The sequence below is a fragment of the Sciurus carolinensis genome, chromosome 5 (assembly GCF_902686445.1).
Source record: "Sciurus carolinensis chromosome 5, mSciCar1.2, whole genome shotgun sequence".
NCBI lineage: Eukaryota > Metazoa > Chordata > Mammalia > Rodentia > Sciuridae > Sciurus > Sciurus carolinensis.
The window spans coordinates 163,078,759-163,091,190 of NC_062217.1; the positions used below are offsets into that span (position 1 = coordinate 163,078,759).

At 39.7% G+C, this 12,432-nt stretch overlaps 1 protein-coding gene across 3 annotated transcripts in view; it reads left to right on the forward strand.

Annotated features, from left to right (window-relative positions):
* The window catches only part of LOC124985153 (pancreatic triacylglycerol lipase), a 97,103-nt gene extending 86,156 nt beyond the window's left edge, over positions 1-10,947 (forward strand). For all 3 annotated transcript variants that reach the window (XM_047553599.1, XM_047553600.1, XM_047553601.1), the window contains 11 exons: positions 438-592; positions 1,567-1,689; positions 2,367-2,501; positions 3,216-3,327; positions 4,502-4,621; positions 4,735-4,854; positions 5,315-5,433; positions 6,585-6,714; positions 7,766-7,874; positions 8,479-8,643; positions 10,825-10,947. In XM_047553599.1, coding sequence (XP_047409555.1) covers positions 438-592; positions 1,567-1,689; positions 2,367-2,501; positions 3,216-3,327; positions 4,502-4,621; positions 4,735-4,854; positions 5,315-5,433; positions 6,585-6,714; positions 7,766-7,874; positions 8,479-8,643; positions 10,825-10,888 — 1,352 coding nt within the window. In that variant the 3' untranslated portion in view covers positions 10,889-10,947. The remainder of the gene's footprint in view (positions 1-437; positions 593-1,566; positions 1,690-2,366; positions 2,502-3,215; positions 3,328-4,501; positions 4,622-4,734; positions 4,855-5,314; positions 5,434-6,584; positions 6,715-7,765; positions 7,875-8,478; positions 8,644-10,824) is intronic.
* The last annotated feature ends 1,485 nt before the right edge of the window (positions 10,948-12,432 follow it).

Consider the following 12,432-nt stretch of genomic DNA (forward strand, 5'->3'; position numbering starts at 1 on the left):
TGGAGTTCAGGCCCTTGCCTGAAACCTGACCTCACACCCAAAGTGCAAAGCCACAGGGCTGCCCCTGGGAGACAAGAGCCTCAACACATGTCCACCCTCACCACAATTAGGACACAGGCTGCTCCATTCCTGGGCACCAGTAGCCCAAGGATGACATCTGGGTCGAGAAGCTCAAGTGAGTCCCTGCCTGGGACTGAGCAGAGACACAGGAATGTGAGGTGGTCCCCTGAGGCAGCAGGGAGGAGCAGCAGCCTGTCTGCCAGAGAGGCATCTTCTTCTGAAGCTGCTTTGTGAGAGTGTGAGTTGGAGGGTGCTTGGGAGAATGGAGGGCGACCGTGTGCCATGAAATGTAGTCTGACTCATATTTTGGTTGAGACACTATTGACGACTGCATTCTGGTTCAACTAATATCCTTGAAACTCTTCTGGGTGGTTCAGGAAAAGAAGTCTGCTACGATAGACTCGGCTGCTTCAGCGATGACTCCCCATGGGCAGGAATCGTGGAAAGACCCCTGAAAATACTGCCCTGGAGTCCAGCAGATGTCAACACCCGCTTCCTCCTGTACACTAATGAGAACCAAGACAACTACCAGGTGAGAATCCTCATGTGTTCAGCCCTCAGTTCCATCTGCTTTGTGTAATTAGTATACTACCTACCCAGTCACCTGGGAGCAGAGATCAGACAGTGGAGTTTGCATCTTTGTAGGCTTTTAGGGTGGTGAGTTTAAATATTATTTCATGTAATTTGTTTATAAAAGTTCAATTAACTTCATATTAAAAGAATAATTAAATTATCCTACCTCCATGGTACCACTGAAATATATAAATGCAGGGAAAAGACATATGCAATACATATATAAAACATATAATATCCAATATTTTATACACACACACGCACACACACACAGATGGGCCCCACCTGGGATGGCTCAAGTTAATAACTTTTTGACCTTACATGGTAGGAAAACAATATGCATTCAGTAGAAACCATCTCCTGAATTTTGAATCTTGATCTTTTCTTAGCTAGTGCTAAACCATACTCTCTCAAGGCGGTAGCAGCTAACCTGTACTCCAAGTCAGATCACCAGTGTAAACAACTGGTTCTCTCCAAGGGCCCTTGCTAAGTTCTGATGTTTGACAGCTTAGCGGTTTTCAAAGCTTTATCAACTGACAATACTTCAATGTACAATAGGTATTGACACAAAGTCCAAACATAACTGGAGGGACATCTATACACACATGTATCTCACAGTGTTGGACGAATGAGTAGATTACAGATACACAGAGATCCACACGCATAAGACTTATGTGGTGTGGAAATATGATCTTAATGACAATTATAGCAGACACATCAGCCTAAGTTCAACAACTGTAAAAATACTGTGATGCCTGGAAGGTGGCAACTTGGGGAGGATTGTGGATAGTGTGGCCGTCACGGAGTGATCAATACTCACGAGAATCCCAAATCCCAGTAGACTTCCCTTACCTATCACCTCTCTCCACATAGGAATGACTCTAGAAGATGCTATAAGAAACTTGACCTGTAACACTTTTCTTCCCCAAACAGCAAATCACTGCGGATTCTTCCAGCATCAGGAGCTCCAATTTCAAAACAAGTAGAAAAACCCGCTTCATCATTCATGGATTCATCGACAAGGGAGAAGAAAGCTGGCTGGCCAACCTGTGTAAGGTGAGGCCTGCTAAACTCTGAAGGGAAGCTTGTCACAGGGGCAGGTAAGACACTGGCACCGACCACAGAGGAAAATGCTGGTCCCCACCATCCTGAAGGATCCTGTGGCTCCTGCTGAGCCTGAGTTCCTAGGGCAGGTGCAAGAGGAGGTGGTGGATTTAGGGACCTGGGACGTCTTTTCATTGTGGAAAAGCCTACTCCTTTACCTTCAGTAGATTTATGTATTAAGGGGTCCTTCCTGTCTTCCACTCATTCAGTAAATGTTTATTGAGCACCTACTCTGTGCCAGGAACTAGTCTAGGCACTGAACAGTGAGAGACAGGCAATGTCCTTTAGCAAGGAACATATAGTATTTAGGATGTTCTAATGAGACAACCCATTGTACCACACATCTGATAAATTTTTGTCTGAATCAAATGTCTCCGCATGTGTTTCAGTAGAAATCCCAAGAATCCAGTTCCCATAATGACCATGCCTCAGGTTTAGAACCAATCTTAAACTTTTGGAGGGATTCTTTATCCATTACAGACTAGGTGTTTTGTTCAAAGCTTTGGGGCTAAAAGTGGCATGATACTTTTCAGGTCAAGGTGAGATTTTACCCTGGTCCTCAAATGTGTTAATCAGTTATCAGGAATGATCCTGAATTACTAACTTATTTATTGTGTCTCTTGCATCAGAACATGTTTCAGGTGGAAAGTGTGAACTGCATCTGCGTAGACTGGAAAGGTGGCTCTCGGACCGGATATACCCAGGCCTCTCAGAATATCCGAATTGTGGGGGCAGAAGTGGCCTACTTAGTTGATTTCCTTAAGGTAACTACCTCTTGGTTACAAAAAAGTTCATGCACATTGCTTTCTGAATTCTCTTTCTATAATACAAGCTGACAGTATGACAATTTTGATAAAGACATTTCTCTACTGAGATATGGCTTTGAACTTAGTTAAACAAAGGACAGAAAAATCTAGATTTGGGTTTCATCAGTAACTTAATTCAATAATCTAGTTTTTGTTTTTAACTAAGTGAATTGGTGGATGGTATCTACTGAATTCTACTGGTATTTGTTATAATTTTACCAATCATTACCATGTTGACAATGTTAACCTCAAAGTTAAACTAATTTTTTGCTTTTGTTCATGTTTTTGAAGAGAAGCACAATGATAACAAGCTAACCTACTTGGGTAACCAAAAATTTAGAAAATATTAAACCTGAATGTGCTTAAATAGTCACTTTTGTTTTAGTTCCTAATCCAAACACTAGATGCTTCTTTTCTAAGGTAAAAATTTCACCATATCCTTCAAGAATTTTCTCTCCATGGTATTAAAACAAAATAGGCTCTATGTGCACTAGTTTAAAAATCAAATCCTTTTCCACTTTTCATTATATCTGTTAAAGAAAACATCAGTCAACTGCTATCAAGGAATCATATGTGCCTTCTTAAAAATCAAGGTTTGGTAGTCACCCTGTTGCGCTCATCAGGAATTCTGCCACACTCGGAAACATTCTGAAGAGGTTTTCTTTCCAACAGACTGAATTAGGATACTCACCTTCCAATGTCCATGTCATTGGCCACAGTCTGGGTTCCCATGCTGCTGGGGAGGCTGGAAGAAGGACCAACGGGGCCATTGGACGAATCACAGGTTGGTCACAACAGCAAAAACTGCAAAATTAGATTGCAAATGCTTCTATGACATCCAAAAGGAATTACAGGAAGAGAATTTGGTGCAGCCTGCTTTGTTCCTTGTTTGAATGGGCTGCATGATCAGAAATCAGAATGTTCTTTGACCAACTAGGCTTCTTATTGCTGTCAATCATTGGTGTTCAGCATATCACTTAACATTTAAATATATTACAAGTGACTAACTTGTGAATTAAGAACATTGATAAATATTATATCTATTTTCCCATTTTCAGGTATTCACAAAAATATATCATGAATAAATGCCATAAATAATAGAATAAATGAAATTTAACCCTCAGAGCTCAAATGTGTATAATTAATTGTACTGTACTTCAATAGCAATGGTTAACAAACCCAAATCTTCTCAATCACTATACCAGAGCTGGCAGAACTGGGGCAGAGGGTCAGTCTGCCCTGGGCTGCCAGTTCTGGTGCTGCTAATAGATTTCAAATACTATTTTGCAAACCCCAGGCAGGCTGCATTTGGCCAGTGGTTCACATGTTGAATACCTAGGTCCTAAAACAACCCAGATATGACTATTCTGAAATTCCCCGAGGAAAGACCACTTTCCTCTTCCTCTCCCAACTTCTGTGTTGACCTGGTGATTCTCTTTTTAAATACAGTGCATACGCTGGTTGCATTTGGATTGATGGGGGCATTTGGAATTTCTATCTGTTAATTTTCTGAAAAGATGTTCTTCCAGAACATTCTTTCCCATCATTTGTAAATACTCACCACAGCCTACTCAGCCATGCACTGTGCCACAGCAGACTACAGACTCCATGACCAGGAAAATTGTGGTCCTTGTCCTATGGGAGGTACAGTCCAGTGGGGACCCAGCCTGAACAGCATTTAGTTCCATGTCTCCCAGATCTGTCTCTTTTATGGCAACTGTGCTAGTGACCAAGATTCTCCTAGGGACTAAGCACCTGTAAGTAACAGCAAAGTTTATAGTCTGGGGAAAAGTCTTCTTCAGGCAAATAGCAAACTAGAAACATATATCCCTTCAAAAAATGATAAGGTGGAAAAGAACTTGCACCTCATGATTACAGTCAATACTTGCACTCAGGTCTGTAACTGATGAAGCAAGGTGAACCCTGACATAATTAATGACAAATCCTATTTTCTTTAGGATTGGATCCAGCTGAGCCTTGCTTTGAGGGTACACCTGAACTTGTCCGACTGGACCCCAGTGATGCCCAATTTGTGGATGCAATTCACACTGATGCTGCCCCAATAGTCCCCAACTTAGGTGAGTTCCACAACTTGTTCTTCTAGAAGATTTTAAGTCTACACATCGAAGTGCTTTCTAGTGTCTTGAGTCTATACAGTAATGTGACCATTCCTTTATTTTAAAAACTCCAGGGTTTGGAATGAGCCAAACTGTGGGTCACCTAGATTTCTTTCCAAATGGAGGATTAGAAATGCCTGGATGTCAGAAGAATATTCTCTCTCAGATCGTTGACATAGATGGAATCTGGGAAGGTAAAAATCATTATATGTACAAGGGGATTTTCACTGGGAAAAGTTTACATTTTGTTTTTCTTTGGAATTGTACAGGGGTCACATTTTATATGCTTTGAACTGCATCCCCACGGTACAGGTTCCCATTTGAACAAGGGTGCATGAGGAGATTGTGGGAAAGAAAGTACATTCATTGAGAGAATACATTACTAAGTGGCACTTATATCTGTGTGGACCAATCTTCCTTCTCAAGTTATTTTTCCTTTTCACTTAACAATAGTATTAACTATTATATCCTAAAACAATATTTAACTTCTGATTGCTTCACAAATCATAAAAATCCACTACCTAAATGATTTTGTGCTGTGATCTCCATGATTTCACACTAATTAATGAAATCTATTCAATAGCCATATTCTGATCATGATGTTAATTTGTAAAAATAAAATGTTACTGATGTGTAATCATGTCTATTTCACAGGAACTCGTGACTTTGCAGCATGTAATCACTTAAGAAGCTACAAGTATTATGCTGATAGTATTGTCAACCCCACTGGCTTTGCTGGATACTCTTGTGCCTCTTACAGTGTTTTCTCGGCAGTAAGTAGACCCCACTTTCTGAAATTCATTCATTTGTTTATTTTATTTCTTTTTTGTGATGCTGGGAATCAAACCCAAGGCTTTGCACGTGTTAATCGTGCACTGTATCACTGAGCTATAGTCTATGCCCCTCCACTTGAATTTTGTGACTCACTTTTCATGACTGATAGTTCGCCAGTTGATCCCTTTCAAACTTCTCTCAAAGGGCCGGGAAATCCTACAGGTAATTTGGTCAGTGTGTCTCCCAAAGGAATGACTCCAGGGTCCATTCATGCCAGGTCTCTTGGTAACTCTAGGTCGTATCCCTGTCTGCCTTATGGAGGGACCCACTTCTAGCATTTAGAGATGAAGTCTCTTACTTGTCTACTTTTTTGGTTTGGGCATTGTCCTTAAAGAACTTTGGCCATTTGTTCATGACTGGTCAGTTGTCCATTAATGTAATAGATGCCAACCCTGAGACTCTGCCATGTCTGTCATCTGGTCCACCAGTTCAGGAGTCTACCATATGCTTTTTCTGTGCAGTAGCTTTCCCCTTCAGAGTGGGAATATGGACATTGTCCTCCACAGCCTGCCTTCCTTCTTCTTCCCTTTTACCACTATCACTTGGTGCATAAAGAGATATTTTCTTATGAAAGCCTTCTCCAGACAGAGGCTAACTGGAGCATTTTTGGGAGAATTCTGAGATTTGAATCCTTCAGTTCTTGATATGCTAAATGAAAGGGAACTAAGAAAAGGCTGACTTTTGAGCACATCTTTCTCCTAATGGTTCTGTTTTACATATCACAAACTGATTACCACCACCTATTCTTTCTTATGCAATTTTCCAACATAAAATTTAGCAACCAGGCAGGAAGCAACAGGGACCATTTAAAGAAGCAGAAGAGAAAAGAAACATCCCACAGGCACATGCACACACATACATAAATTCTCCCATTATGCAATTTCTATACTGTTTTGTTATCTAACAGAGAAATTGCTGATTTATCCTTGTGAATCATGAGATGCACTGCTAACCTTTGCTGAGACATTATTAAAGTCCCTTTTACCATTAGAACAGAATTCATTTTAGAATATTTGAATTGCAACATGTGGGAGAAGATGGTGCAGCATTCCAAGAAAAAGCATTCTCATTCATCATTTGTTTTCACTAGAACAAGTGCTTCCCCTGTCCAAGTGGAGGATGCCCACAGATGGGTCATTATGCTGACAGATTTTCTGGGAAAACAAGTGGAGTGGGCCAGAAATTTTTTCTGAACACTGGGGATAAGAGTAATTTCTCACGTAAGTTTCTATATTATTTACTTTAGATTCTCAATGCTATGTATTTTATCCTATCCACTGATAATGTGTGAAATTGCTTTTCCATTCAAAAGCTATAAACACCTTTCCCCAATGCAGAAAAATGCACAGTGCACAGTAATGATGGCTGATTCGGGCAGCAGAACAGAGTGTGGGGCCTCAACTAGTAATGGCCCCAGACATAAATTTCTTCACAGTTGATCCTGGCTGAACTCAGAAGGCTTCCTAAGCTCCACTCTCTTTGATTCAGTCAAAAGTTCACTCAGCAGAACTGTGAGGTTTTGTACAAGCATGAAAGTAACTCCAGAGAAAGATGGCAGGAGTGGTGGAGGAAAGCACTTGACAGACTCAAAAGATAGTCCGGATCATAAACCCCAGGGAGAATGGGAAGTGAAGGTGTGGGAATGAAGAGGCCTGAGGACAGACTCTGGGACAGACTTAGATGGCAGTGAGTGGGGTTAAGAATATAGTAAAATTAAAGACAGACGTTATCCCATCCCCTATGTCCCATTTTGAGCTAAAGGGCAAAACCTGTTAGTTTGCTTTTGACTATTACCAAGGCAACTGTCTTTCGGTTGCCTAAACTGGTTCAATTCCAAGGGCAAGGGAAAGTTAAAGTATAGAATTTTTAAAATAAATCTAGACTATTTAGGCAAAAGTATGGCAGTACTCTAAAATTTGGTGATCAGAGAGAATAAAACAAACTTATGAATATGTCACACTACTACTTTTCCACGACCTTTTAATATAGAGTTCTTAGACTATTCAAGAACAAATTGTCAAGTTGAAAAATTTTTAAGCGAATCATACTCCTTGGCTTGAAAACATAGCCATCGGTTTTGGAAATTCCCAACTAACCAATAACTGTTCCCTGAACACTGAGCTATAGGAATGACTGTGACTATTTCATTTGAAGAATTACCGCCATCATGTATAAGTTATCTAAAGTTCTGCAGTAGTGAGATGGAAATTAACCCGTTGTCAATGTCTCTTATTTACAAGCTAACGCTCGGTAATTTAACTCCCTGTGCAGGCTGGAGGTACAAGGTGTCTGTCACACTGTCTGGACAGAAGGTTACAGGACACGTGCTAGTTTCTCTGTTTGGAAATTTAGGAAACTCTAAGCAGTATGAAATTTACAAGTGAGTAAAATATCACTCTAAGCTCAAATGTTGAAATACTGTGCCTGTCTAACGTATGTTATCAACAGAAGAGTTTATTTATTCTTTACTGTATGGGAGTAGAGTACTGTCACATATAACATAAAGAAAGTTATTCTTTCACATTTGCACCTTAATATATTTCAAAATTGTAGTTCTGAATTTTTCCCTTATTTTTTTCCTAAGAAAATCATTAAAGTTCACTTTGATGCCTAGCATTGGGTTTTATAATCAATAAATAACTATTCCCCACAAAACAGTGGGGAGATTGATACACAAATACCATTATTTATTGAATCATGGTGGGAATGTGGCATGGAGGGCATTGTGACTGAAACATGTTAGAAGTTTTATTAAAGTAAAGATGTGACTAAAGAACTCTGAATCATTGATTTTAAAACCTACCACTGATTTACCATACATATGTGAATTTATTTTATATATTAGAATGACAAATGCCTATTGATCATTTTGGCTAGAGTTGCTTTATAAACTGGTTTTAGAAAAATGTTTGTATGCATATATTTATACATATGATTATCTTATGTATATGCATAAACATTTTTGTCATTTCTTCACTCCCCAGGGGCACTCTCCAATCAGGCTATACTCATTCCAATGAGTTTGACTCTGATGTGGATGTTGGAGACTTGCAGAAGGTCAAGTTTATTTGGTATAACAATGTGATCAACCCAACACTGCCTAGAGTGGGAGCATCTAGCATCACAGTGGAAAGAAACGATGGAAGAGTGTAAGTAATAAAAATCCAAACGGCTGAGAAGAATCAAGTAGTGTTCACAGTTCTATCCCCTTTAAATTTATTTCCTTTAAATTTAACATTCTACAATAGTTCACCTGTACCCAAGCCACAACTGCTTTCTAATATCTTCTGGGTCTTTAGGAGAAAGTATAGTACTTTAGGAAAAACAACTTAGATAGGTTTGTAGTAAGAGTTATGTTATCTGATACAAATTAGGTATGAGAATGAGAATTTGGCTTCACAATCCTAAGGTGAATAGATTGTCTCACTGGGCAGATGAACCTTTTACTGTATATGACATCAATGTGTGTCTCCCCCAAAGTTCATGGGTTCACCAAATTGTTCCTTAAATTGTTGGGAACTCATTAACTTATCAGGGAACAGATATAGGCTGTTCCATATCACTAGACTTAATGAAGACAGTGGTCCATAAGATTGATCCTTGATTCTAAGTAAGGTGTTTCTGAGCCAAAGGATGTTCACCAAGCCTAACTACCAGAAAAGGTGAACTGATGATCATTGTCATAATAGCAACTTTAGCTGAAGCGTTTTTGAGTGTTAAGCCAAACCCTGATGCAGAGAGCAGTGCTGCCATTTTGTCCACGTGAAGACCCCAAATTTACTTTCACAAATGAAGCAGCAAGAATCCAGACAAAATATATGAAACAATGGTTGTCAAGACACTGACCTTCAAGCAAAAAAGGACAGTGATGGTCTTGCAGACAAAAAACAAACAAGGAGGAGCCTTAAACCTGCTCAGCTTACTGCCAGAGACTCCAGGGTGTGGCACAGGCAGGCCAAATGCAGGCAGAATCCAATTGAAGAGATCATCTCTAAGTTGAAGAGATCAAGCTAGGAATCAGAAAATCTAAGCAACTAGATATCATGGCACATCCTACCAGATAGTAGAGACTTCAAGAGGGAGAATTCAGAGCTCTGGAAACACCCCTTAAATATGTAGCATGGTACCAATCAGCATGTGACTGTGAGCAAACTAGGCATGGTCGGGAAAACAGGCATTTGAAGGATTGGAGAGAACAGTGCCCTGGCCGGTAACAGTGCTTGTTTCCACCAGCCTATAATTCAAGGGACATTGGATAGAAGGTTTAGGACAGTCTTCTCTCCTATGGGAAATGATTCATATAGATTTAGCAAGACTTGAAATGATCCAACTACTTCCAAATACCATACATGAATTGGTATACTACTACTTGGAAGTAAAATGCTATAAGTTAAAAATATGTACAGTCAGTTCTAAAGCAATCACTAAAATGATAAAGAATTATATAGTAAACATACCAACAAAGGAGATAAAATGAAATAAAAAATAATCTAAAAAAGAGCATAAAAAAGTAAAAGAGAACTAGGTCCAGGGAGACAAATAGAAAACAAATGGAAGGGTCAATGGACTTATACCTAGCCAAATCAATAATCATATTAAATGAAAATGGTCTAAATGACACAATTACAAGGCAGAGAATTTACACTGGATTTAAAAAAAAATCAATATCCAATTGTATTATGCCTACATGAAATACACTTTAAATATAAAATCACAAGTAGATTGCACAAAATGAAAAGTCCAAAAAAGATATTCTATTTATCATTAGAAACATGTAAATTAAAATCATAATGAGATAGCACCATAAATCTATTTAAAGGTTAAATTTTAAAAAGTGGACACTACCAAGCAGTGTTGAGGAAAACAAGAATCTTGAACTCATGCACTGCTGATGGTAATATAAACGATGAAGTCACTTTGGAAATCAGTTTGACAGTTTCTTAAAGAGCCAAACATATACCTACCTATAATTCAACCATGTGGCTCTTGGGCACAATACTCTCCCCCATCATAGTTTTGCTTTGGGTGATTTCAGTCACTCATAGTCAACCATAGTGTGAAAATATTAAGCAGAAAATGAACCCTACCAGTCCTTTAGGGTGTGATTGACAGCTCCTCTGTATGCTATTTGCACAACCACATTACAAGATTGGAAAGGAGGTTCAATCCTTTATAGGAGAGGTCTCCCTAAGTCAATGTCCCACCTTGGGCACAGGGCATGCCCCCTCTCAGACTGTGGTGGGAGTCGTGGGGAGACCAGTGGTTGTCCTCATGCTCAGCACTTTAGCTGGTGCCGGAAGACCTGACCTATTGTTGTTTTCCCTCCACAGGTTCAAATTCTGTAGTGCAGAGACTGTGAGAGAGGATGTTCTGCTCACCCTCACTGCATGTTAGAAGGCAGCTTACATGTGTCACTGTATATTACTGCTAATAAATCTAGTAGTGAAGCAATATACTCTGTCTTCTGTCATCAATGTCTGCTGTGTCCAGTGTAACTTTTGGATATTGTGATTAAAATCCAAACCTGCAGTTAGTCTGAAGGAACACAAATGACTGTTGAATGTTACTATATACTGTGTGGCACTGGAGCTTAGGAATATTGTTTACACAACACTATCATCATGTCCATTGTTAATATTACTGATGTCATTCTGATCACTCTAGGCAGATTTCCAGACCCAAAGTGACCTCCTTGGTAGGCCACATGGAAAGTACCACCTTTGTCTTTGTTCATCATCTCTAAGCTCCGTGTCTCCTCCTCATCAGACATCTCAGGACTGATGACACAAGAGGAGATGAGAATGAGACACATCTGAGGCATCCTGACTGGTCTTCCTGCTCCCCATGGGTCTCCCCAGATCCCTTGCCTCTCTGCAGACTATGTGATCTTCCTAAAGCACAAATCTCCCTCCAGTGATTCCCAGGACAGAATTCACATTTTTTAGTGACTCTTATAAGACTGCCCTTTGTTTGCCTCTCACATGGGAATCCAGTCTCACCTCAGCACATTCCTTCAGGAACTCCATATTCTGGCCCTGTTCCCAAAGAGGGTTTTTCTCTCAGATGCTGCTGGACATTTGCAAAAACTCTTTCTAGAATGTTCTTTCCTTGTCTTTCCTTCTGTTTAACTCCAACAATTTTGTCCAGGAATACTTTCTTCACCTCCGTTATTCACAAACTGTAGATTGAATTAAGTTTCACTCTCCATATTCCCACTGCACCTAGAATTTTCCCCTTCTCAACACTTATATATCCATGTTGCAATTACAGATTCTCTTCTCTGTTTATCCCATTCTTAAACTCTTTAAAGGGGTTACATTTGTAAGCATCACATTAGTAGGAAGAAAGAATGAGGCCACTAATGTCAGGTATTTAAAATTAGGCCATGTCCAAACAATAAAATCCTATATGAGAAAAGGATATCTATGCTAGGTTTTACAAGAAGGGTAGGGAGTGGCCAATAGGACACAGTGGCAAAGGCATTGCAGAGAGAGGGAATCAGATAGGCAAAGACACAGGGGTATGAAAATATATGAGAAATTGATAATGCCTTTCATTTCATGTTTCACCAAAATACTTTCAGGTTGACCATGAAGATTTGTTCTTAGGGTCATCAATCTGTGTCAAGCAGAATGCTTTCTCTTTCATGAACCAAATGTACCAACACACACTAGCTCCAAGAACAAGGAAATGTATTGGCCCATGCAGGTGGAAAGTCCAGAGGTCAGAATGGTTTTGTTGATGCAGCAGCTCAATGACTTCTTTTCTTTCCATGCTCTTCTGTGCGTGGGCATGCTTTTATATCAAGGCTGATTCCCCTCCCACTTGAAGGGAGCTACAGATCTCCTCTTTTACATTCAGTAAGAGAGAGAAAGTGCATCTCCTTTCCCATCTTCCCTGACAAAACCCCTGAAATACTCTCTGATGGGCCTACTGTG